At 37.7% G+C, this 24,935-nt stretch overlaps 1 protein-coding gene across 1 annotated transcript in view; it reads left to right on the top strand.

The window, feature by feature from the left end:
* Positions 1–8,009, top strand: part of CNOT2 (CCR4-NOT transcription complex subunit 2) — a 64,392-nt gene extending 56,383 nt beyond the window's left edge. Inside the window, 4 exon segments of the mRNA XM_058191524.1 lie at positions 594–643; positions 1,873–1,973; positions 2,576–2,720; positions 6,874–8,009. Coding sequence (XP_058047507.1) covers positions 594–643; positions 1,873–1,973; positions 2,576–2,720; positions 6,874–6,960 — 383 coding nt within the window. The 3' untranslated portion in view covers positions 6,961–8,009.
* The last annotated feature ends 16,926 nt before the right edge of the window (positions 8,010–24,935 follow it).

The raw sequence follows: 24,935 nt of genomic DNA on the forward strand, positions 1-24,935 counted from the left end.
TTCTCTGCTTCCAGCGGCTTCCAGCCGGGATTTGGAAGCCACAGTGGAAGCCATCCTCAGTGCTGGGATGGTGGTGGCGCGGACGCATCAAAGACCTGGTACTCACAGGCTTCACCCACATCGTGATCCTGGGATCCTACTTGGTGGGTGAGTGGCGTTCTGCCAGGCTGAAGGAGGGATTGTCCGCTGGGTGGGCACCATGTGGCAAGAGGTGCCGGGCAGCTGCTCTCTTGCAGGCGGGGTGGGAGTTTGCAGGGGAGGGAGATGGATGGGAGGTGGGTGAGCGCCAAGAGCACTGGGGAGAGATAGAACGAGAGGCAGCTCCACATCAGCTCAGCTGATCTGTGGGTCACAATTAAGGGGCCCAGCTGCCATTAGCTGATCGGGGAAGGAAAGGGCTGCCTCCTGTGGTGGCCCCGCCCACCCCTTCGCTAGGGCTTATTTTTGGGGGAGGGCGTATATTTACACCCACTCCAAAAATCAGGCTTAGCTTTATTTTCAGGACATGTCATATTTTCGGGGAAACACGGTAATATTCTTGAAAATCAGTATCATGGGTTAAGAATTAAATCATGTCTCATTCCCTTATCCAGACTTCCATGTTCCATCTGAATACTTAACAAATATTCACATTAGGGATAAGGTGAGTATACTTTATGGTCCCTTAGCAGAATAAAGTAGAAAAAAAAATCTCAGGCTGTTATATTTATGACAATCTGTATATATAAGTGATATTAACATCTGATGGCCTGAATAAAGTGTCATTTTTCAGTAATATTAATTTAATAAGCTTTTTTTGGATAAATATATTAAAATGTTTCCAATGCTAAAAAAAATCTATATAATTGCTAAATATTATTCCTACTGAAATACGTTTCACTATTGTATGCATTTATTCTATATTTTAGAGAAGTTTCTTTAAAATATAAAGTATCTTAATAAATAGTTTTATATTTAGAAAAGTTTTATTAAATAAAATCACTTCATTTGCTCTTAGTTTATATTTTGGGAGAATATATAGACATTTTTATTAACATAAATTCTACTTTAACAGTAAAATCAATCTATATTATTTTGCACAGTTTTGCTAGTTCCACTGAAAAAGTGTTACTGTATTTTTGGAATGTGCATATATGAGAAAAATGGCAGTCTGATGGAGTACTCAAAACAATTATATTTGCAGATTTATTTTATCAAAGGCCAGAATTCTAATTATCTACAGGCAGAATACAGAAGGGTATGATAGAAAGCAAGTTCTAAAGTTAAAATTTTCTAATTCTTCACTCAGTTTTCCTAAATAGGTAAATTATAGTAGGATACTTCACACACTAATGGCTACATTACTGCAATAAAAAATATATACTTGGACAGTGGTTCATAATCCACATTCTCTTAGATCCTGTTCAAATATAATACAAGTATGGATGCTTCCAATCATCTCTACTTAGTTATGCCTGATAGAAGAATAGCTGAACAGACTGGGAAGTCTTTACCATTGGTTTGTCTGTCATTATATCAGTACTAAGAAGTTTGGTTTCAATCTCTCCTAACTATCAAGAATTTTAAGTTATGTGGGTGGTCATGATTCTGGTTTATTGAGAAATAATACTTCTGGTTTAGGTTTAATGGACAGAGATTCCCTGGTTTGTTTTACCATTCTTACTAAACATAAGTACCAGAATAAATATTTGGGGAAATTTAGGGAAGCCAATTAAACATTTTGGCAGCCTTTTCTCTTACAACTACATGGATATATATGTGTAACATCAAATAATTAATTCATTTCTAAGATCTTTATTTTTTAATCATCTCTTAGTAATATAAATAAAACTTAAATTGGATTTTGAAAGTCTTTTTTTTTTTCCTTTTCAGTTGGCTGCAATAAAGCTTGGTCGCTATGGGGAAGATCTACTCTTTTATCTCTATTATATGAATGGAGGAGATGTATTACAACTATTAGCAGCAGTAGAGCTGTATGTCACATTTTAGTGAATTTTGTCATAGAAGACAGTCAGATAGTTTTTAAAATTATGAATAGCTTTTCTTTTAAAAACAAATTACTGGAGTATGCCATGTGAAGGGGAAGTTCAAGCAAAAACTATTCGATTTTTTTTTTAAAAAACCTTCCACTTATGGACTTTTTTCTCTCATGCTTTACATGGTGCAGACGTCTTATGTCAGGCGTATGAAATCTTTTAGATTAGTAAACATGCCTGAAGTTTAGAAAAGACATGGACACTCCCAAAAATGACTGCTATTCAGCAGACTCCTCTATTTATAAATGGTCAGTTTTGATAAGTTTCTTTTTTCTATAAAACACTTTAATACCATAAGGCAGGCAGCTCCACTTTAAATACTTAAATATTTCCTTCAATGAACCTACTATTTCATTTAGATTAATTGCTGCAAGGAAAATTATAGTATAAAAATATTTTTATAAGTTATTGTTGCACATAGAACATATTTAATATAGTTGTATAGGTAAAGGTAATTCGTTAATTCTAATTTTACTTTTTAACAAATTTAAATCAGTCCAGCTAATAGAATCTTCTTTTTCCTGATTGGATGATGAAAGATTTAACCGAGACTGGAGATACCACAAAGAAGAGAGAGTATGGATTACCAGAGCACCAGGCATGGAGCCAACAATGAAAACCAATACATATGAGAGAGGAACATACTATTTCTTTGATTGTCTTAACTGGAGAAAAGTAGCGAAGGTATTTTTTTTTAAGACAGATCTTTAAAATGCATGTTCTGTAGGGTTCTTTCATTAAAGATTTTTATTTGGGAGTATGGAATCTTTTGGATTAATAAACAATCTTGGAGTTTAGAAAACACATTACAGATAATTGCAAAAAATTACTGCTATTCATCAGGCTTCTCTACTTACTGAGACATGCTGACTAATACTAGTTTAAAATGCAACGACATCTGAGGCTACAGTTCTGAAAATTTGTATCAGGTGGAAGAAAAATGTTTTAAATTTATTTAATGTCAGTTGCCTTGGATCAGTTTCCATGCATTGTTGCTTTGCATGGTTGGTATTTCAACTGTAAGTGATCTTTTATTTCTATGGGTCAGAAACATGTCCTGACTTCCTACTAAATAAAGCTTATTTTTTTGTTTTCAGTTTTTTTTTTTTAATTAAACAGATACGGAATGAGCAGATTCAGCTGAGGTAATATAAGCTTTGTGTTGTGAAGTTATCAGGGATTGATTTGCACCTATGAACCCTGAAGAAGTAAACAGGATTCTCTGTGCTGTTAGCTTCTACCTATAGATTAGTTTATTGCTGTATCTACGGTATTTGGTGAAAGTTTAGGAAGATGAGAAAATGCTGGGTAAATGCATCCTTGAGTGAGGAAGTGATGCCTCCCATGTCTTATATCTCAAGAAACCATAGCTCGAACTAGCAATTGGCCATTCTCAAACTCAATTCTCTTTAGGGACATTTATTAGAAGTGGTTGAACCATAATTACAAAGAACCTGGCTATATCAAATCAACTGATTTCAGTCAGGATTCAAGCCAGACTGCCATGTGAAATTGAAACCATATTGTTTACTCTCATTGATGGCTTTTGATGGGATCAGAATAGAGGGATTTGACTTGTCTTAATGGGCCTCTCAGCAGTTTTTGGTATTATTTATCATGTCCTTCATTGGGTATCCTCCTTCCTAAGTGGCCAATTCCAGTTAGTGATGACGAGTGAAGGGAGATCACTTTTCAGCCATTTTTTATTTACTATTTGGCCCTTGCTTTCCCGCAGTGTAACATCTACATAAAACTACTGGAAGAGCTCATCTGCTGGCACAGAGTGACAAATAAACAGCATATTGATAATATGCCATTATATGGCTCCACCTCAGCCAGGCAAGAAATGTAGTGCTTGAAGGCTCTGACCCAGTGCTTGAGGATTTTTAGGGGAAAAATAGGAGGAAAAATAGGATAGACTAAATAGGTTAAGACGTACAAAGAGAGAAAGGTTATAGCTGAATCTGACTGAATATAGAAATAGTTCGTCTTTTATTCTGGATTGCCTTTGATAGAACTGGCTTGCAAGTTGGGGTCCTTTTGGAGTCATAGCGTCTAGTTGAACAGCAAGTGGATTTTATGGCCAGGAGAAACATGGCACAATTTCATCTTGTGTATTGATTGTGGTCACTCCTCGGTTGGTAATCCTTGTAGCCACACATGTTCTTGTCACTTTGTCACCACCTGGATTATTGCAATTTACTGTAGATGGAGCTTCCTTGAAAACTATTTGGACTAGGTAGTTATGAGTGCCCATGCCACAACAGTATTGTGGGAGCTGTGTTGCTATCAGTTACTTTCTGGATGAAAGTGTCACAGAGCCTTATATTACTTAGGGCCTAGGATATCTCTGAATTGAATTTACTATTCTGGCAATATCTGGAGAAAGTGAATGCCATCTTCAGGGGGTTTGGATTTGAGCCTTCTTGATGAAGGCCTCCTTCCTTCCTTACTACATTTTTGGAGAATTGTAAAAACATGGCTCTTTGAAAACAATAAGATTACGCTATCTCCAAATAATGGTCCATTGGATTTAATTGTGATTGTATTGATTTATTTCTGTTTTTAATCCTATTACTTACTACCATATGCCATTCAGTTTCTGGAAATAGAAAGGCATATATATAAGTTGTGCTAATAAAGTGAATAAATTGTCCTTATTGTGTGTAAGTAATAGAAATATAATACCGTCAATGGGAGAAAACTAGTAATATTCTTGAAACAACTTACTTAATTACTTAATTACCATTCAAAGATATGCCTCTTAATAGGGACATATTAAACTATAATTTGTATCTTTCTCTGCTTCTTCAAGTATGACTTAAGATAAATGTTTTACTTTTAGGGGGAATAGATGGAGATTGATTTTGTTCTTTGAATAATGAATGTGTAAAAACAAATAGTTACTTGCAGAATTATGTACCATTCACTACTTGTTCACTGATCTATCACAAGGATCACTGAAGATAGGGAGGCATTCTTTTTCTTAAACCTAAGTTTTTTTTAAAAAATAAATCTCTTACCATAGCCAATCGGCCTTCAGCAACCCTAAGCTATACATATTATCCTCTATTGAGATTCATCCCTGATACCGAAATGAAAAGAGAAAAGTTTGTGCCATCTTCTGTCTAATTTCTAGCAATTAATATTTTTATTGATTTTTTTCTTTTCAGGTATTTTTAAAACGATTGGACCTATAAAAACAATTCTGTGAGAAAATATTCATCCATCTTGGATTTTTTAAATGGTTGCATATCTTTGCTGATAAATATTATCAAAGCTTTAGAAGGGATATATTGATAAGTAAAAATTGTTTGCTGTTGACTTGTTATTTCATAAATAAAATAATCCAATATGCATTGCAGATGTAAAAAATAATTGCCTCCCTGGTTCAGTCAATTCAGTTACAGTTTACAGAAATGAAATATTGTATTCTATAATAAAAATATCACAGCTTTTAGACATGGAAGTGGACCTGTCATGGTTTGAATGTATTTTACTGCCTCAGAAGTTGAAAAATTTATCATAATTACAGAAAGCTTAAAATTTTATCAGTATTGGAGAATTCCACAAAGTATTCTGCCCACTAGCTGAAGATTAGGTGGGTCATATAAGAAGGTACATATAAGTAAGGCTACAATGGAATGGAATAAGAGAATAAATTCAGTGGTTTGGAATGCTGAAGTCAAAATCCAGACTGCAGTCTAATTGAAATGCAGTGACACGAACTGAAACTCATGTCACTGATTTAAAATATTTCTCTATTCAAAAAAAACAAAACAAAAAAACCTAGGCCAATAGGACATAGTGATGTGAGCTACTGATACCAATTTCAGGAAGCAATTGGCTGTTTATATTTATAGCTAAAGTTGGTATAATTAGTATAAGGGTGTGATTATTTTTCATATTGGCACATAACATGTTGGATTATCTTTATTTTGAAATAAGCTCCAAATATTTATGTCTTTATGGGACCCACATTAAGTTCTGGTAACATTCATTGGCAAAAATATGCAGAAATTCAGAAAATCTGACAGGACGTAAATGCATTCTCACAGAATTGTTTTTTTACAATACTAACACGAATCTCTTTCTGTTTTGAATTCTTCATTTTTAAAAACGTAATCTAGCAGCAGTTAGATCTCATGTACGGTATTTTTCGGACTATAGGACACACTTTTTTGTCTCCCAAAAGGGGGTGAAAATGTCTGTGCGTCTTATAGACTGAATATTGCTGAAGCCCCACCCACTGGCTGTTTTTTTTTTTGCCTCTGCATGTCCCATTTTTGGGCCTTTATTCAGCCTTTTTCAGGCCTTTTTTTTTTACCTGTTTTTGAAGCTTTTTTTGGCCTGTTTTTGAGGCTTTTTTCAGCTCATTTTCGAGGCTTTTTTTGGGGGGGTATTTTTTAGGGAAAAAAGGCCTGAAAAACACCTCAAAATGGGCAAAAAAAAACCCCTAGAAAATGGGCTGAAAAAAACCTAGAAAATTGGCAGAAAAAAGTTTTGAAAATGGGCCAAAAAAAGGCCCAAAAATGGGGTACGTGGAGGCCAAAAACTTTTTTTTGATGATTTTCTCTTCTAAACTCAGGTGCATCTTATAGTCCGAAAAATATGGTAGTTGGTATAAAATAAATGTAAGACATATTGCAAACTTCGAAAAATGGTGACTTTTTAAATATTAAATTTAGTTTCTAAAAGGCTTTCCTAAGGGAAAATTTATTTTATTTATTTGAAAGAGACAGTGCTTTCTTTGGGTTAATTGTGCACTAATATGAATTATTAATTCTAATGACCTGTTGGCTAATAGTAGAATAATTACCATTGTTTGGGTTTGTAGGAGTTCCATCTGGAATATGATAAACTAGAAGAAAGGCCTCACCTGCCATCCACTTTCAACTACAACCCTGCTCAGCAAGCCTTCTGAAGACTTCCCTCTTGTCTTGGGGTATGGCTGTCTCAGCACAATACTCAACATAACTGCAAAACTGAAGTGGCTCAGGCATCCCGGTTTTAATTCCTTTTGAGGATCTGGCAATTGGTTCATGCAAAAGGGTCACCATTTGAAGTCCTGCCTTACTAATTATGTGCTGCCCAACAACTAAATTTATAATTTGTTTTCCTTTAGTTTGAGCAGGGTCGGATTTTTTTTTTATATTATTTTTATTTTTTTGCCAGCAGACAAGCTTGGGTCTGTAAAGACAAGCAAGTACACTGACAAAAGTTTACTACTTAGTTTCCAAAATGTAAAAAAAGGAAAAAAGAAACAAAATAGACAATAAAATTTGCATTGTTCATTGTAGCACTCTTGGTAATAAAAAAAATGTTTGTGCATTTTTATGTGAAGATCCTTCTCGTATTTCATTTGGAAAGATGAGCAAGGTCTGCTTCCTTCATTTTACTTCCCCTTCAGTTTTTGAAAAGGCAGTTTTCGCCAACTTAATGCAAGAATATCTGTTTAGAAGAAAGATATTGCCACAACTTATGGTTCATTTCCAAAGTTGTGTGTTAACTGAGCTTCATCTTTCCAGAATGAGCAAAACACTGTCCAGTCTTTGTTACGATTTTGTAATAAATGTGTACATTTTTTTTAAATTTTTGGACATCACATGAATAAAGGTATGTATGTACGAATGTGTATATATTATATATATGACATCTATTTTGGAAAATGTTTGCCCTGCTGTACCTCATTTTTAGGAGGTGTGCATGGATGCAATATATGAAAACGGGACATTCTGGAACTGCTGGTCAGGGGACGTCTATGTCGCCCTGTGCACTAAAGGGCCAGATTTCAGCAGCCAAGGACATCCATACCCAAGTGAATGTGATGGGACTTAACGAAGTGAACTGAGACAATTCACTCTGGCTGTTTGAACAGCAGCGTTTCATAGGAAGAGAGAAAAAAAAGATCAATCTTGTATTTTCTGACCACATAAAGGCTTCTTCTCTTTGTAATAAAGTAGAAAAGCTCTCCTCACTGCAGTGTTGACTTTGATTTGAAATTGTGATATCATTTCTTCAACAATGAAAATATATAAAAAGTTGAAGTATTAAAAATGCAAAGCTATAAGATGATTGTGGCACTTAATATGAAGAGTAGTTTTGCTGCAGACATTTCATGAATAAGAGTTGCATACGTTTCCACTGTAGCCTAAATGCTTGATTAAACATGTTGTCATGTCCAAACAGATTAGCATAATAAAATAATGTATGTTAAGCAGTTGGGATGGATTAGCTGGGCAATCGAGGAAGGTGGTCCAAAAATTCACATTGAAATAACTTTGTGTCGGTATGTTGTTTTAAACTTTTGAGAAGAGAGAAACATTTCATTTGATGCTTACTTTTTTTTCCTGGAGGTTCAAAACCAAACCAACATGAAACACATTCTATTTGTGAAAGGCACTGTAACTATATTATTTAGACTGTGGGTAGAGGAAAGTGTATATCCCTTTATTGTTGCAAATTTAACTCAGCTATTATATTGCAATCAGATCTTAAAAGTTGGTGCAATTTATCTGAAATTACCAAAGTAAGAAAATACAGCAGAATAATGTCAGTGAAATGTTTTAATTTTAATTTTTTTTCTATGTAGTGTAAAAGAAAATTGTTGGCTTTTTTAAAAAAAAACTTTGGGAAATCAGCTGCTAGTATTATATTTCTATATCAGGTGTACAGCAAATAAAATTCTACATTTTATATGTATTTTGGGTTAACTGGCAGACATAAAAATATAAAAAAGACAACTGTCATTTTATTATTTAACGCAAAGCACTTCCTCAGTCTGAGCAAGTTATTTCTGGTTAACATATCATGCAGATATTTGTTGCTCCATTATTTAAATACATTTTACTATTTACAAGCTTTTCAAAAATGACTGAAAATATTCACAATTTTATAATATTTACAACCTTGACCTAGAAACATCATAAGTCATAAAAATTCTGTTAATACAGCTGTGATCTCTTAAATTGATTTTCCATTGTGTGCTTAATTCATGTAGTCAAGTGCTATTTAAAATTAAAGTTATGGGATGATTGCAGGACAAGTTCATGCCCAACAAAGCAATGTATCTTAATTAAGAATGTTGCTGCTTCAAAAGGCCATGGCTTTTAAAAAAGAAATACAACTTTAGATGCACTTTATTGTGGTCTAATTTGCAATATTGTACATTTACAAACCTTTTGGTTAAATAAAACAAGAACAGGATCCATTATATGTTAATGCTAACAAAATAAAGCATTACATGCTGTCAGTTAAAGAAATTCTACCTAGATTGTCGTTAATATGGAGTCAAGAATTGACAGTGGTGATTTACCAAACAACCATGCACTTCAACTTATTACATGTGATCTACTTAACATTGAATTTCATATTTTGTGAATAATATGTATGTATGGAAAAATAGTATTTACTGAGCTGTTCCAGCAATCTTTTATGAAAATTTCAGAAAAGACTAGGTTTTTGCATGAAAAATACAATTAAAACTGGAAGCATTCGATAAAGCCATATTAATTAAACTAATCCTTTTTATTGAAGTAAGAGAGTGTTTACAATCCGTTTATTCTTGAATAGCTCTTAATAACATTAATAGGCTATACTGAAACTGCATCTTACAACAAATAAGTAATAATTTTATAGTGATTTCCATGGCTCCTTAACTTTATTTCTTTAATAATTTATTGCATTTGTATTCCCTGGACTGAGAAAGCAACTTAAGGCAGCTTACGTCATAAAACAGTAAAAAACTGGTATCTAAATAAAACACTAATCTATCATAATACATTAGACAGAGGTTGCAATTCATTACCCAAAGCCATTCTGGAACAGGTTTTTCTTTAATAGCTTCCAGAAGGCTGCCTAAGAAGGCATCAGCCTAATTTCCAGAAGAATGCTGGAATATGAGGGTTCTAAGCAAAAAATGCTACCTGCATGCTATCCCTTCATGTATTTGAGGCATCATTAAAAGATGGTGAAACAATGTGTGCAAAGGGTAAGTTAGGCTGCTTCTATGTGAAGAAGATGGTTCTTCCTTGCTGCCATGGTTATATGTTAAAACCATCACTTTGAATTGCACCAGGAAATATATTGGTAATCAGTGTGGTGACCATAAAACAGATGATGTAAGAATACAAGAATGATTTGATTTGCTAATCTAGGACCTGATACATTTTACATCAGTTGCAGTTTCTGAGCAGTCTTCAGAGACCCCCATACAGGCTGCATTGCCATAATCAAAGTGAGTAGTGATATGGTGGTTAATATCACTGTTTAATATAATTTCACTTAAGTTGAAACACCTCATAAATATTCTCAGCTTAGTAAACTAATTTTATTTCCAGTTCATTCTAATATCTCCTTATGTTTTTATTTCATTCTGTATGTAAACAAATTTTGCAAGATACAGATAAAAACATTTTTCAGCAGGAAATTTAAATGGTCTGTTTTTAAAGTGATACTAAATCTGATGCAAAAAAAGTCATTATATACAGTAGCTTGCCAGCGACACTGTCCAGGGGAGTGCATTTTAATCCCAAGGCCTCTGAAGAAATAGATTCTTTTATATTGCTCTCAATCCTTGCAATCTCTTTCTTATTATCATCATATTTATGTAGCATAGAGGGATGCATGTCATTTCTCTCTACTCTTTAAAGGGCATTTTGCAAGCTGGTTTTTCTACAATCACCTTTTTCCAAAGAAATAATTTAGTTGGCATATCTTCATGATAGAATTGCTAAGATATTCACACAGCCTCTTTAAATTGTGTATTTCAGTTTACAGTGCTTTCTAATAGAGATAATAATTTCAAGACTTTAAAAAGTATTACATATGTGTTTGTTTTTGAGAAGTATTTGGGTACTTCCTATATTTTTAATTAATGTAGAGGAGTCCAGCCCAGTGTTTGGAGGTCAGAAGCAGAACCTATATCTAACGAAAATACCTGGTTCAGATAACACAGTTTCCCCTCCCACATTTCAATATTTATGGGAAAGAGGTAATATTTTGAAAATCAAAATACCAAGGGAAAGAAGTTAATTCTTCCTCCTCAATTTGGGATGAATCTGGAAATTGGCAGTTATAAACACAATTAGCCTATAGTTTGATCCTTTGATAGGTTGCTTGCTGGTGATGGTGTAGTGCTCAGAAGCAATCTAAACTTAGGCCTTAAGGCCCATTTAAACCAACTGGTTTTATTAGATCCTTGATTTTAATAGGACTTACTTTGGAGGTGTGCATAAGTTAGTTTCATTTGAGTTTGTGGGGGCATACCTCCCAGATTATAATTTTGATTATGGCTAAGGTCTGATATTACTGTAGTTGGGTCAAAATAGGAAGTGTGCTTGCCTCTTGTTCTAGATTGTTGTCTTTCTATAACAGTTTTATTTTTGTTTTTATGGTATTTTGGATAAGTATTTGGTGGGTAAAATGTTAACACATTTGGGATAGATAAAACAGAACATTTGTGTCCCCCAGTTTTGTATGTATGGTCCTTTACTTCAATTTGTTATTACTTTATCTTCCCCCGTTTTCTGAAAAATGTAAGACATTAATGCTGTATTTATACATTATATCTTGCATTTCATTGGCTAGAGATTAATTTTTCTAAGTGTTCCCTCATTTGATAGTAGCAGCCCTGTAAAGTTAGAGATTAGTTAGAGATAATTACTGCACCAAATTAATGCACCATGTGAGCTCCATTATCAATTTAGTGTTATGTTAGTGTTTTCTACTCTGCTTCCATCATTTTAAACAACAGAAAGGACATAGAGGATCTAGGGCGACTCGCTGCAAGACAAGAGTCACATTAATATCGAAGAAATGGTGGAATAAAATCATTAAAAAAAAGATGCAAAAGGAGGAACAAAATGAAATACAAATGACAGAAATTAAAATATTTTTTAAATTATTTCAAATGATTAAATTGATTGGTTGGTTGTACTGCAGCAAATTTGCCATGTCAAGTTGTCCCACAGTGAGTTAGTCGCGGTGAGTTGGTTGTGACAAGTTGCCTTATTCTGGGACAGAGAAGAGCACACTGGCAGATTTGTTTCTATTTATAAAAGAGAATATAACATCTACAGTTGGTAATATCCAGTAACAAATATACATTACATGTAGGGAGGAACTATCTATCATCTAATGCAGGGGTGTCGAACTCCCAGCCCATGGGCCCGATACTTCATGCGCTGGCCACGCCCATGCCTGGTTTAGCGAAGGGGGGAAAAGTCCCAATATGTCATGTGATGCTGTCGTGACGCCGTGAGTTTGACACCCCTGATCGTAAGATGTAAAAATTGTGGAATTGCAACTGCATAATGCTATTAACATTTTAGATTATTTTCAAGAGAAAAAAGCAGAGTCCAACAGGCACATTTAATGTCAGAAAAGAAGACTTTTTAAAAATGATTGAAAAAAGGCCATTTTTCTAGAAACCTGGAAGTTACTGAAAACTACAATAGCACAGAGTCAGTTAGAAGGTATTCCACAAGATAAGAAAGGATGTTAAGTTTGTAAGAGGCCTAGCTCTCAAGAATTCTTATAAGAGGTTATAAATATTAAGCCCTTCCCAAGAAAACCAGACCTAACAAGGAGAACAACGAACATTGACAGAAAAGTGTGAGGTGTCACATTGCAATGCAAAAAAAGAAGCATATGGCCAAAAAAGAGGGATGAATGAGAACTTCAAAACTGATAATTGCAAAAAGAAAAATAACCAGGAAAATAGGTGGGCTTTTAAATAATAAAGAAGTGAAAGAGAGGCTTAAGGATGATGTAGAAATTGCAGCAATTAACATTTTACATTTGCTTTTCCTGAAGGGAACATGTAAACTAGAGAGAGACCATATTGATTTTGCTCAGGGAGGGAATTAAAATAAATTCAGGAAACAAGGTATTCTTCATTACCATGAAATGGAATACTATTCATAAAATGGTTGGGTTTAAAAGGAGATTGGATGGAGGGCAAAACTACCATGAGGCAGTTCGCCAAATTATAGTTGTATTAGTTATAGGAACAACAATACAATTAGTTATAGGAACAACAATACAAGGGCATGCATTTTACCAAAAGGCTTGGTAAGAAACCAGTGTTGGACTATTATGCTTGGCTTAATTCAGGATTATTTATATTCTACACTGAACATGTTTTATTAATCGAAACATACCTATCTTTTGCACTTAGAGCTATAGAATCAGACCTTCATGTCTCAATGATGTTTATAATAAATGAAAGGCTGTATGCAATAAACATTTTGAAAGTGCTCCCTCATAATCATTGTCACTTAGGAACTAAAGCTATTTGAGGGACTATATTCTCTGGATTTTTAAACTACTCATGAGGCAGAGCAAATACTGTATTTTAGTATTTGTTAAAAAAACATTTGAACCAAAACAGCAATTTTGAGATGAAAAGCAATTTTGAATAAAATTACTTGAATAATAATATAAAACCTTATTGATTTATCATTTTTTTCAAACAGAAGCTTTTCTATATTATATTCAAAACCTCAATAATGTATCTGGTAAATCTCATAAGTTTTTTGCAGTAAAACAACTAATTGATGTGGATCACATAGCAAGTATAACTGGGGTAACGGGAAAGAAAATATTTTATACAGGAATAAATACAGGTATTCCTCAACAATGGAGCCCAGAATTTTGTTCATAAATTGACATACCACATAGTGGACTTGATTTTTTTGACCATTTTTATTGTGGTAGTAAAGCAAGACACTGCAGTTATGTGAACCACAGGTTTCTTAAGTGAACGATTATGTTCTTAATTCAGCCTTTTCAGTAGATGAGTGTCTTCTTTTCTGCTGGAAAAATGCCTCCCCCCCCAAACACATTGCAAATTGCAGTTATGACTGTGGAACATTGCAACCAGTCATAAATCCAAGCTGGTTGCAAGTATCTGAAATGTGACCATGTGACTGGGCATCCTAAATTTAGGATGAGCCGTAATTAGTTTTTTTAAAGCCTGTCGTGACTTGAAACTATAAACCAGCCATAAGTTGAAGACTATTTGTAATGTTGCCTTTTTGGTTGCATTTGGCAATTAATAATTGCTATAATTGGTGGGAAAATTTATTTATTTATTTTATTTATTTATTTATTGTTTATATTTATATACCGCCCTATCTCCCAAAAGACTCAGGGCGGTTTACAGGCATTTAAAAGCAATAAATACAATCTAAAAACAATTAAAAAACTTATTCAAAAGCCTAATAATTAAAAATATAAAAAATTAAAACCCAAGTTAAAACCCACAAACTAAAATCTAACTCAGTCCTGCGCAGTTAAATAGGTATGTTTTAAGCTCGCAGTACATTTGAAAACAGGGTCTAATTCTAATTTTTCTCTGGTCAATTATCGATCTCATTGATTTATGTGAGACTTAAATATACTTCATTTCTCTGGGCTCCACTCATAGGGGTGTCATAAGAAAGATACAGGATCAATATTTTCAGGAAGAGTGGCATTCTAAAACTGATTTTAAATATTCCTCAAAGCAGAACATTTTTAACTGGTCACAATAAAGCCAACAAAAACTGGAAGCTTTTACTATACTATAACAGTTATTATATAACTGGCAAACATAAAATGGTTGTTCCATAATATAAAATCTTTAAAATTTATGGAGTTGACCTAAAGAACATATTTCTTAAAATAGGATATTTACCCTCATGTTCTTAATAAGAATGTATGAAACCAACAGACCATGAGTTTTAGTCCTGTCTTAGGAATGATGCCAGGTGGGTGACTTTGGGTCAGTTACTCTATTTCAGCTGTGGAAAGCAGGCAAGGGCAAACCATTTATACAATCTTGCCAAGGAAACTGCAGGGACTTGTCTGGGCAGTTGCTGGGCTTCATCACTGACTTAAAGACACATACTTAGACCTTTACATTCAGGCCAACTCAATTTCCTTATGGTACTCTTCTGCTATAGAAGTTTATTCATTTAAATCTGGAGGAATTTTCTGAGTAACTTACTGAATTCAGTAGGACTTCAGATAAAGTATTTTAGTAACATTTTGCATTATTACCGAGCTTTCGATAGTTACAGTGTCTGGATGGTAAGAGGATTTATTGTTGGCATATTGTGATGCTGCCAAAATTATTTTCACTTATTTGAGTTTGAAGAGATTCAGTCACCCCCTCCACTCCCAACTGTCTCAAATCCAATGAGATGATATTAAGAGTATATAAAATCTATAGCTCAGTCTATACATTCCAGATTCATTTCTATATCTCTTTACTTTTAAAGATCAGTTAGGTGATGATTCGCTGCCTGTTAGAATAGACAAGGACCAATGATCCTTCAATCAAAGATTAAGAAGGCTCCAGAAAGACAGCCATCTGCATACCAAGAAATGTATCACTGAAGCTATATTATTTTTTCTGCTTGTGTTAAAGATTGAAGACATGGATTTGGATGGTGTGAACATTGTATCAATACTAAGGGCCAAATAAAATAAGAAACAGCCATAGCACTTCTTTTCATGGATCGTTTATAGGTACCTTGGATTTCTGCACCATCGCTGGAATAGCAAAAGGACAAAACATTCACAGGTAAAATGAGAATTGCTATAGCAGTAAATAAAAGTGTTCCTAAATGTTCTTGGAATGCAGAACACTCCCATTATTATAGGTGGCATTTACTCCTTACTCAAGTAAGGGCATGGTTTCTTTCCCTAATCCAGTCAGTTATAACAGATACCTTTATAAAGAACAGAATTAAATACAGAGGATGATTAAGAGCCTAATGCTGGGAAAGATTGAGAGCAAAGAAGAAGGGGATGACAGAGAATGAGGTGGGTGGATGGAGCAGTAGGTGTAAGCTTAAATGGACTCCAGGGGATGGTAGAGAATAGGAAGGCCTGGAGGAACGTTGTCCATGGGGTCGCGATGGGTCGGACAGATTTTTCCCACAACTCCATGAGATGTGTTGGACTGAGAGAGTGATGTCTCCCAGCTGGTTTTCATGACTAATAGAGGTATATTCTGATTTCTAGGCCAGCACTTTAATCAGAGGCTAAGACACAACTTACATTCACCACTGTGGATAAAAGCATGAGAAGGAGCTGGCTATATTTACCATTGATTCATGTCATCTACACTGTCCCTACTCAAACCGTTCTAACCAACCAAGGCAAATTGCTTTGAATATAGACTTAGTATATTTTGAGTGGGCCCATTTAAACTTACTGGAAAAGGGGGCTGTATCTTTAAAAAAAGAATATACAAATCTTTAAACCGAATCAAAGCTTGTAGGTGCTGCTGCAGTTTTTATTGATACTGCAGAATGGGGTCCACTATAAATTTTGGTGTATAGTGCATACTCATTAAAATGCTTATCTTTGGCTCAATTTTAAAAATATTTTAAATAAGCTAAAATACCTTTTTGGCATTTTCTTCTTTAAATAACAAATAGTCTTGTAGGTTCAAAATGGTTTAAAACAAGAATGTAGATTTTAAAATGCAAGATTAAAATTAACATTTCAGATCATTTGGCAACAATACCTCTGGAAAGAGTTAATTTTAAAACAAGTAATTCATGTAGGAAAGTATTTAAGCATGAATACAAATATAGTGGGCCCAGTGGACGCACCCCTCTTTATCATCTTTACTATCTAGAGGACGTCTATGGGCCGCCTGTGGGGGGGGACCTTTTAAAGACCTTTTTAAGATCCTGCTTCCCCCCCCCGGACTTTGGGAGAGATGGCTTAGCGGCTGAGTGGCCTGGCCTAGTGGATGCCCCTGGCCTAGTGGTGTGACAGCTTCCCCCTTCCTCTTTTAACCAGCCCTCGGGACTGTATAATGAGGGGTTGGTGAAACTGACTGAATCATGGCGGTGTTATCCATCTACCGCCCAGGAACTATTCCTCAACTGTGGCTCACCCGGAATTGCTGGTATTGTCAGTTATCATCTTGACTGGTCCAGGATGGGCCTGCCTGCCGGACTCTTACTATGCGGACATTCACAGCGGCTGATCTTCTTGCCCTGCGAGATTCCCCTCTCTCGCGGGTTTGGCCCCCTACACTATCGAGGGCCCATCTTGAGGACGGGTTTTGGAACCCCGAGAGGTGGCATGCCAAAAATAGGAGACTTAGGGGATTTTTAATTAACTGTTTTAACCTTTTTTTTAAGAGGAGTTTTAATGGGAATTTTAAGGGGAGGGAGGAAATTGAGGGGTTTGGGGCGGGGGGGTAGGGGGGGAAACCCGTTGGGAGGGGAGGCGAGTCCAGCTAGTATTCACGGCGGTAATTTATTAGGTCCGAGGGTGGCGGGGGAGGGCCTCGTTCCAGTCCATCCGGGTTTTGTTATTAATACGGTATGTGGGAGAGGCAGATATGGCGGAAGGGGGGGCACATCAGGTTTTGGGGGTACGCTCTTGCTATTTAAGAGCGATCGCGTGCTCCGGCCCCCCAGAATTTTCCCGTTCCCCGAGTGGCCAGAGTATCCGGGACTTGGGCCTTCGGCTGATGTTATGCAATGCAAGATCCGTGGTTAACAAAGCCCCCCTGATTTCAGATCTAATTCAGGAAGGGACCACGGACGTTATGGGCATTACAGAAACCTGGTTGGGCAGTGAAGGGGGGGTTCCCCTAGTAGAGATGTGCCCATCAGGTTTCCGAGCATTCCATCAGCTGAGGGCCCAAGGTAGGGGTGGTGGGGTGGCGGTTGTTATTAGGGAGAGTCTGGAACCGAGGGAGACCACTGTGCCTCAGATAGCTGGGTGTGAAACCCTCTATGTGAAGTGGGGTCATAGGACTCAGGTGGGCTTGTTGATCACGTACCTGGCTCCTTGCTGCGTGACAACAGCTCTGCCCGAGCTGTTGGAGTTGTTGGCCGGGTTGGCAGTTGAAACCCATAGACTTTTGGTCATGGGGGATTTCAACTTGCCATCAACTGGTGCGGCATCCTCGATCGCTCGGGAGTTCATGGCTTCCATGACGGCCATGGACCTGACTCAATTAATTGATGGCCCTACTCACATTGGGGGTGGCACCCTAGACTTGGTTTTTATCTCTGGCCAGTGGTTGAATGATCTGATTTTAAATGATTTACGTATTGAGCCTTTGTCATGGTCAGATCATTTTCTCCTTCGTCTGGACTTTCAGACCGCTACCCACCGCCGCAGGGAGACGGAACCGATGCGTTGGTTCCGTCCCAGGCGCCTGATGGACCCTGAGAGGTTCCTGACGGAGCTTGGGCCGTTTCCCGAGAACCTGGCCCACGGCACGACTGAAGAGCTAGTCGCGGCCTGGGAACAGGCCGCGGCTGGAGCTTTGGACCGTGTCGTGCCTTTGCGGCCTCTGACCCGGCGTCGATCTCAATCAGCTCCTTGGTTCTCCGAGGAGCTGAGGGAGATGAAATGCCGGAGAAGACACCTAGAGAGTGTCTGGAGATCCAGCCGTTCTGAGGCTGACCAGACACTAGTTAGGTCCTATAGCAGGACCTACCTAGTGGCATTGAGGGATGCGAAACGTTCCTACGTTTCCTCCCTCATTGCGTCGGCAGATAACCGCCCGGCCGCCCTGTTTCGGGTGACCCGTTCCCTCCTTCAACAGGAGAGGCGGGAGGACCCCCTACAAGGGCGTGCCGAGGAGTTTAACGGTTATCTATACGATAAAATCGTTCAGCTTTGGGACGGATTGGATCAAAATTGGGTAGATCCAGACGAGAGTTCTGAGACCCGTCTTGTTGAGGTGGTTTGGGATGATTTTGACCCTGTGACTCTCGAGGACATGGACAGGTTGCTGGGAAGACTGAATGCCACCACATGTTTACTGGACCCGTGCCCCTCCTGGTTGGTGCTGGCCACACAGGAGGTGACACGAGGCTGGCTCCAGGGGATTATTAATGCTTCTTTGCGGGAGGGGATCTTTCCCGCAGCCTTGAAAGAGGCTGTGGTGAGACCTCTCCTCAAGAAGCCTTCCCTGGACCCTGCTTCACGGCGAAGGTTGTAGAGAGTATAGTGGCACGTCAGCTACCCCAGTACCTGGATGAAACCGTCTATCTAGACCCGTTCCAGTCCGGCTTCCGGCCCGGATACAGTACGGAGACGGCTTTGGTCACGTTGGTGGATGATCTCTGGAGGGCCAGGAATAAGGGTTACTCCTCTGCCCTGGTCCTATTAGACCTCTCAGCGGCTTTTGATACCATCGACCATGGTATCTTGCTGTGCCGGTTAGAGGGGTTGGGAGTGGGAGGCACCGTTTATCGGTGGTTCTCCTCCTACCTCTCTGACCGGACGCAGACGGTGTTGACGGGGGCAGAGATCGACCCCGAGGCGCCTCATGTGTGGGGTGCCGCAGGGATCGATTCTCTCGCCTCTCCTGTTCAACATCTACATGAAGCCACTGGGTGAGATCATCAGTGGTTTTGGGGTGAGATACCAACTGTACGCTGATGACACGCAGCTGTACTTTTCCACCCCAGGCCACCCCAACGGTTGTCAAGTACTGTCCCGGTGTCTGGAGGCCGTACGGGTCTGGATGGGGAGGAACAGGCTCAAACTTAATCCCTCCAAGACGGAGTGGCTGTGGATGCCGGCACCCCGGTACAGTCAGCTGTAGCCGCGGCTGTCTGTTGGGGGCGAGTCATTGGCCCCAATGGAGAGGGTGCGCAACTTGGGCGTGCTCCTGGATGGGCGGCTGTCTTTCGAAGATCATTTGACAGCCGTCTCCAGGAGAGCTTTCTTTCAGGTTCGCCTGATCCGCCAGTTGCGCCCCTTCCTGGACCGGGATGCCCTATGCACAGTCACTCATGCTCTCGTTACCTCTCGTCTGGACTATTGCAATGCTCTCTACATGGGGCTCCCCTTGAAGAGCACCCAGAGACTCCAGCTAGTCCAGAATGCGGCTGCGCGGGTTATTGAGGGAGCCGTTCGGAGCTCCCATGTAACACCTATCCTGCGCAGTCTGCACTGGCTGCCTGCTGTCTTCCGGGTGCACTTCAAGATGTTAGTTACCACCTTTAAAGCGCTCCATGGCTTAGGACCGGGATACCTACGGGACCGTCTACTGCCAACGTCTATCTCCCAACGACCGGTGCGCTCTCACAGAGAGGGGCTCCTCAGGGTGCCGTCAGCCAAGCAATGTCGGCTGGCGGCCCCCAGGGGGAGGGCCTTCTCTGTGGGGGCTCCTACCCTATGGAACGAGCTTCCCCCTGGACTCAGACAAATACCTGACCTTAGGACCTTCCGCCGCGAACTCAAAACCTACTTATTTCGTCTTGCTGGACTCGCTTAAATTTTATATTATTAAATTGATTTATGGGTTTTTAAATTTTTTTAGTAAATTTTAGTGGGATTATTTTTTATCTATAAGTAGCCAAATTAAATAGGTTTTTTAAGGGTTGTTTTTAGTTTTGTATTGTTGTTTTCTTTCTGTATTTTACTTGTGGCTGTACACCGCCCTGAGTCCTTCGGGAGAAGGGCGGTCTATAAATAAAAATAATATTATTATTATTATTATTATTATTATTATTATTATTATTATTATTATTATTATTATTATATTTTAAAATATATTAAAAATGGCAATGATATCAAATATCTACTTTTAATTCTTTTCAATTCATGTATTTTGGATGCTTAATGTTGTACAATTTCTGAAAGATTTCAATTTCTGAGCATTAATGTGTGCTCATCCATGCATCAATACTGTACACTATACAAATTATGCTATATTTGAAGGGACTGAGCTTAATTTAGCAGTAAGACTTAATACAATCTATCTGTAAAACACCCTTCTGGAAATAGGTTTAGAAAATAAATTTATCAACTGAGATCAAAGCTCTTTAGTGTAGTTGATATATTATTGAGCAATTTTTAAAAATCACTTTGAATTGTTTAAATCACTTTGATTTGGGTTTTTAAAAAATTATTCCTTTTCTTTCAGTATTGGAAAACTAAATTAAAGTAAAAAGCTTAACACCTTGCAGCTTGTGTATTCTCTAGTACTGGACTTTTTTTAATGAGTCTTCTGAATGCATACCAAAGGAATTGACTTAAGTTTTTTTTATGTTGTACTGTTAAATACTTAAATATGCTGAATTAGAAACATGGCAGTCCACGTTAAAGTCTGATATTATTAGGATGATTTTGCACTAACCATTGAATGACTGAACACTTAGAATAGGAATGTGCAATTTTTTCCTGTCAATTTGAATAATCTTTGAATGGCATGCTGAGTGGAATCCAGGAGGAAAAATGTTTTTTCATTTCATTTACAACTACCTTAATTAATCATTTCCAATCATGTATTTAATAGAGTTCCTGTCACATTTGAAGTTGTAGTTTGGCAGGAGGTACATGTTAATAAATATATAAATAAATAAATGACTATTTTAGTTGAGGTACATCTGATCCCCATATCTGACCATTTATCAAACTTATCAACAGTTAACATAAGCAGTTTATTTTACTGTTATGCATTTTTTTTCATAACAGTAAAAAAGTACAATGATGTGTGTATTGAAACCATTATTTTCACTGACTACATTCTGACACCGTTTCTCTCTACTCTTCCCTTGATTATTCTTGAGTTTTTCTCTCTTGCTATTGTCGAACTCCTGCAGAGTATTTCACAGAATCTTTAGAGCTGGAAGGGGACAGTTCAAACCATGAATTTAACTCCATTATTCAGTGCAGGAAGACAAATTGGATTCCCAGGAAATCTTTATCCAGCCTCTGCTTGAATACTTGCAGCAAAAGGAAGCTCACCAGCAGCTCGATAATTGATCCCATGTTCAAGCTATTCTTATCCTTAGAAGCTGTTTTCTGACATTTAACCAGAATCTGCTTTCCTACAACTCAAGACCATTATTCTGCCTTCTAAACTGACAGAAGTTTTCACCTTTTGTGTGGCACTCCATTGGGTACTTACAAGTGCTTTCATATTCCAGTCAATTGTCTTTTCCCCCCCAAAGTTAAACTTACACTAGAATTTACTGGAAGATATCATTTCCTGTCAGGTTTGTGCTATATGTGTGTGATCTCTCTCTCTCTCCCACCTTCCCTCCCTCCCCCACACACAAACACACTTAAAATCTTTACAGGTCTGTAAAGCAAAGGATAACTAAAGTAATATCATAAGCCCAGTTGTACTTTCACTTAACAAATGTTTTACTTAAGAATTGAGTTGTCATATCTAGCTGTGATATCTAAGGCTACCTGTACATAAATGTCATATATCTGATGACACTATCATTTTGCCACTACTATATTTGCTATCGATGCTGTTGGATTATTTTATGGTTTTGAGTAAGTAGGAGGAAGCTGATCTGCAATTCTTGCTATAATTTTGAAAGTCATCTATCAATTAATGCTCACCAAATCAGTGGTGGGTTGCTCCCGGTTCTGTCTGGTTCTTGTGAACTGGTAGTAAAAGCATGCGCACTTCCATTGCAAACTGGTAGTAAAGGTAAGTAGAACCCACCCCTACACCAAACGCAACCTTTTCCTTTTGCAGAGAGACCATTGCCCATGAAAGCAAAAAGAAGAGAGAGAGAAAGGAGTGACTGCAACCTTTCATGTAGGCTGCAGCTATCAATGATCAGAGGGATGCTGTCAGAAAGAAAATCGGAGAGCTCCAAGCTGCCTGTTGCTTTTTCTTCCTATTTCTTTCCCCAATATCCCTCTTACCAAGTCACTCTTTCTTTATAGCCTCAGCATAAAAGGAATATGTGTGGTGAAAAAAGAATGAATATCGTGAGTAAGGAAGATAAAAAGGGTTGGAAAGAACAATGCAGAAAGAGAAAGGCAAAAGGAGGCAGATCGTATTCAGGCCTCTCCCAATTTTAACAATGCTATTGCTATTACAGGAAAGCATGAGAAACATAGCCCTCTCCATAACTTCATGGCATTATGTTGGACACTCTCAACTTGGACTACCCCTTCAGGACACCTTTTTGGATTAGACCAATGTCCAAGAGTGGAATCCAGGAATGTATCCAGGAAAACTCAACAGAAGAGCAAATGCAATTCCCTAGCAGTGGAATTTAAGCTAGGCTTCATGGAGTCCAAGTTTCCCTGTCAGTCATGTCCGATTCTAGGGCATGGTGCTCATTTCTATTTCTTGGCTGAGGGAGCCAGCCTTGTCCCAAGACAATTTCTGTGGTCACAGGATGCTATTACCTTCTGAAATGGTACCTATTAATCTAATTGCATTTGCATGCTTTTGAGCTGCTAGGTGGGCAGAAGCTGGAGCAAGTCAGGTCTGGAACCCAAACTGTCATCTCTCCAGCTGACAAGCTCAGCTTCTTTAACCGCTGAGCCATCATACCCCTTTGTAATCCAAGGCTGGTGGGTTTTTAACAGTCCAATCTTCCAAGAATTTGTCTAGCTCCTTGTGAAAACAGTTTCCATTCATCACCTCTGATGGCAGCACTTGCCACAATTTAATTAGGTGTTATGTAAAGAAGTACTTGATGGGCTTTGAATATTCCTGCTTTTCTTTTTAAACAATTAGCCTACATTTTCACAGGATTACAGAGTGATAATGGAAGAAAAAAAAGTGATTTCCCCCCAGATTTTTCTGGGAAGGGGTGGCATAATAAAAACTAAAATGAAATCATCGAAGTAATACAAAAGAGCCATTTTGTTTTAATTTATAAGGAACAAAGGAAGTGTTCATTTCTAAAAAAAGGAGTAAGTAAAACAAGCCTCACTCTGGCTTTATCTTCCAAGTAAATGCAAGCTTTCAGAGGAAGTAGTTTTTTGTATGAGCACAAAAAAAGCTGAAAGGATTACTTTCTGTCTCCCTGACTATTCTGTTGATTCCATGCCCTTTGAATTTATAAAAAAATCCATCTTAAAGGCATTCTGTCTTGAACTACTATTGCTTGTTTCATTGTATTCACTTATCCAATTCTACAGAGGAATTATTGAGTCTGTCATTTGCACCTCTATAACTGTCTGGTTCGGTTCTGCAACCCAACAAGAAAAACACAGACTTCAGAGGATAATTAGAACTGCAGAAAAAATAATTGCTATCAACCTGCCTTCCATTGAGGACCTGTATACTGCACGAATCAAGAAGAGGGCCGTGAAAATATTTGCAGATCACTCGCATCCAGGACATAAACTGTTTCAACTCCTACCCTCAAAACGATGCTATAGAGCACTGCACACCAGAACAACTAGACACAAGAACAGTTTTTTCCCGAAGGCCATCACTCTGCTAAACAAATAATTCCATCAACACTGTCAGACTATTTACTGAATCTGCACTACTATTAATTGTTTCATAGTTCCCACCACCAATCTCTTTCCACTTATGACTGTATGACTATAACTTGTTGCTGGCAATCCTTATGATTTATATTGATATATTGACCATCAATTGTGTTGTAAATGTTGTACCTTGATGAACGTATCTTTTCTTTTATGTACACTGAGAGCATATGCACCAAGACAAATTCCTTGTGTTTCCAATCACACTTGGCCAATAAAAATTCTATTCTATTCTATTCTATTCTTGTTAGAGCTGTGCATTTTGGCTGAATCAAGAGCTGAGAGCTGACATTTTGCAATCCTTCCAAGTTTCTGTAAGTTTCAATAACAGGTGATGTATCTTTTTAAACATACATTGTGAAATATACACAGCAATTGTAGCAGTTAGCTGAATTCATAGGATAGGAAGTCTATATAGTGGCCAGTTCCTATGATAGACTGATTGAGTACCTTTGTTGTTTTTCCAATAATGAAATAAAGCTAAGTATCACAGATGAAGAATAGCTCATTCTCCGTAGGCTGCTTTGTTAAAAATGACGGTTCTATTTCCAGTTCAGGTAATGACGGTTCTTAACAAACAGATTTTTTTCCCAGGAGGATCTGTTCCCAAACGGGGCCTTCGAGATCTTTGGTCCATGGTGGGCACAACATTGCTGC

Source organism: Ahaetulla prasina, chromosome 7, assembly GCF_028640845.1.
Source record: "Ahaetulla prasina isolate Xishuangbanna chromosome 7, ASM2864084v1, whole genome shotgun sequence".
In the NCBI taxonomy this organism is placed as follows: domain Eukaryota; kingdom Metazoa; phylum Chordata; class Lepidosauria; order Squamata; family Colubridae; genus Ahaetulla; species Ahaetulla prasina.